Source organism: Acipenser ruthenus, chromosome 11 (genome assembly GCF_902713425.1).
Source record: "Acipenser ruthenus chromosome 11, fAciRut3.2 maternal haplotype, whole genome shotgun sequence".
NCBI classification, from domain to species: Eukaryota; Metazoa; Chordata; class Actinopteri; order Acipenseriformes; family Acipenseridae; genus Acipenser; species Acipenser ruthenus.
Genome location: NC_081199.1, coordinates 31,084,284 through 31,087,055, shown reverse-complemented (window position 1 = coordinate 31,087,055; position 2,772 = coordinate 31,084,284). Strand labels below are relative to the sequence as shown.

Here is a 2,772-nt window from a genome sequence, read left to right as displayed (position 1 = left end):
TGTTTGCCAACTCACATTACAGTACGAGCAGTTTCAAGCGAAATTCAGTCACATTGAATACAGTATACAGAATACAACCGTGAAACATCGACCAAACATTTGGTTTTTTTGCTACACGTTGTTTGAAGCGTTATACAGCCTATACATCCTCACACTTGATTTCTTAAAAGCGTAGAAGGTAGCCTTACCCGCATGCATAAGTCCTCTTTAAAGTTTTCTTAAGTATTGCAACACATTCTATCCATCAAGAAGTCTTTAATTTACAAACTTTCCCTACCTACTGCTGAGAAAACCTCACAGCGCCATCATGTAGCGCTGCCACAGTTTACAGTGATTGGGCAATGCAGCCACATGGCCACGCCCCCTCACTATCACAGCTAATATTTACATCTGAGACTAGAAAGTACAGTAAGTGATCAGCAATAGCAGGCAAGCCATCATTCAACGTGTCTGTCGGATCATACAGTAGGAGGAAATGAATACTTACTTTGACTATTTTTCAAGTGGAGACGTTTTAGCATTGTCAGCTAAGTTCTGCCATGCTGAACACAGGCCTGGCCCTCTGCAACCTTATTCCGTTCCTGGAGAGAGTATGGGGAGTGTGCCCGTAGGTGCAAATTACCAAGATCAGCATCAATCTCATACTCGTTCACCAATCAGGTTTCCTCCGGGTACTTTAGAAATACCCTACGATAGCAGTCAAAATGGGGCCGAGTTCAGCTACCTGGGCCAGGGTGCAGGATATGGTTTAACATATGGGTGTAATAACGAAGCAGACGACATCGGGCCACAGGTCCAGTACATGACTTCTGTATACCCAGGAAATGGATCATTTCCACTTAACCATGGACAATCTGGTTACAACAGCCTTGGTGAGCAAGATTGTTACAACCAATGCAATAAGGAACAGCGTGATCGTGATATTTATTTGGGAAGTTATCAAAGTCTTTCACCCTCTCAGGAAAGTTACCCAAAACCAAATTCACCAAGAGATGAGACATCAGTCACAGCAAATACATTTGAGTGGATGAAAATCAAAAGAAACAACCCCAAAAACAGTAAGTATTACTGTACTTTTATAAAGCTGAGAATTGTATGTGTAACTGCTGAAATGTATACATTTCTTCAATTGATGAAATATATGATATGAGTGGGCTTTACATGCACAATAAAAACAACATCACTGCATGTATTTAGCACTGTTTATTTTCTTTCACTACAGGTAAAGTGACCGAATGTGGATTGACCAATACTGTCGCTACAGCTCGGACGAATTTTACTACCAAACAACTCACAGAACTGGAAAAGGAATTCCATTTTAACAAATATCTAACCAGATCCAGGAGAGTTGAGATAGCAACAACGCTGCAGCTAAACGAGACCCAGGTGAAGATCTGGTTTCAGAACCGGAGAATGAAACAGAAAAAGAGGGAACGAGATGGCCTTGCGGTTTCGGCTCCCTTTAGCTCAAATAACTCGGACACTTCTGCGTCAGAAAACAGTTCTCCAATTTCATCTCCTTCTTGCTCTCCAAAAAGTTATGCATGAATGTAGGCCAATGATATTTAAGTGTTTATATATGTTTCAGGTTATTTTCAGAGGGGGTTCATGTGGTCAAGTTGTAAAACGTGATGATTTACAATGCTGAAAACCAACTTAATTTTTTTTTTTTTTTTTTTTTTGGAAATGCAGCGTTTTCCCTATGTAAGTGCTAAAAAAACTGCATTTTATTACAATTTGAAAAATGTGACCAATACATCCATTCAGGGATCTTCCCATTTGTCAGATAAACAGGTTTGCAATAATCTTTTAACAAATGTTTGTTTTATTTTGTTTTTGTCAATGAACAACAAATATATATTATTCATTGCACTAATGTTTCGTTATGATGCTAAATTATTCCTGTATATTTGTAAATATTCTATACTTATAGGTTTTTTTTTTGTTTTCATTATGAAAGTTGTCCCGGGCAGCATGTTTACTTTTTTTAAATTGAAATGATTGTTTCCATGTCAAACACAAGTACTGCCTTAGTATTACCGAATTGCTTTAAAAAAAAAAACAGTTTACTGTCTACCAACCAAACCAAAGGGCTATTGAAAGCTGCTATACATCTCTATCCAAATATAAAACTAATCACAGAAGCACCAGGTTAAACGCCATGGGAAGTTTGCACTATGTATGTCTCAGGTTAAAAGGTTAACTTGCTGCTAAGTAACCATAGGTGCCTATTATTTATCGACGTTAAATGCTGGTTTTAAGTTCGTATTTTTCAGAGACTGAATTAAGATTTATATGTGCGCTATTTATATGTAATTCAAAATCCATCCAATCTAATATGAATCACTCAGTTTCTTCTGTTGGAAGTGTTGTTCTTCAATCCTCTTTGTTAAAGGTGAAATCTAACACCAACGCATGTAAGCATTTTTTTTAATAAAATGAGATTGACAGCATTTGTTTTCTGTTGTTTTTGTAAGGCGCTATAAGTACACATTGTTAAACAGACCACGCCCTTCAATCAACATTCGAATAATGTTGATTTTTAGAATCAGTCATGAAAACCACATGACTCACCAATAATCATGACAACCCCAAAATAAACTAGTTATTGGTAGTCAAAACTCGAATTATTCTGAACAATATTGCCCCCCCCCCAATACCAGAAAGAGACTAGGAAATTGTTGAGGACATACCCTACCCCCACCCCACACCCCCATCCCCTCCCAAACACACACACACACACACAAATGTAATAATTAGTTCACTTTTTGG

General features: G+C 37.7%; 1 protein-coding gene across 1 annotated transcript; it reads left to right on the top strand.

Moving 5' to 3' along the window:
• The first annotated feature begins 287 nt into the window (after positions 1–287).
• On the top strand, positions 288–2,444 carry LOC117426156 (homeobox protein Hox-D1-like). Its single transcript, XM_034043491.3, has 2 exons — positions 288–1,058; positions 1,223–2,444. The coding sequence occupies exons 1-2, from the start codon at positions 476–478 to the stop codon at positions 1,546–1,548; spliced, it is 909 nt and encodes a 302-aa protein (XP_033899382.1). The 5' UTR covers positions 288–475; the 3' UTR covers positions 1,549–2,444.
• The last annotated feature ends 328 nt before the right edge of the window (positions 2,445–2,772 follow it).

Bases quoted from the DNA above. Each gene is read 5' to 3' on its own strand.
- LOC117426156 (XM_034043491.3), top strand. From the start codon at position 476: ATGAATACTTACTTTGACTATTTTTCAAGTGGAGACGTTTTAGCATTG. The intron at 1,059-1,222 runs GTAAGTATTACT...CTTTCACTACAG, and splicing joins AAGAAACAACCCCAAAAACA to GTAAAGTGACCGAATGTGGA.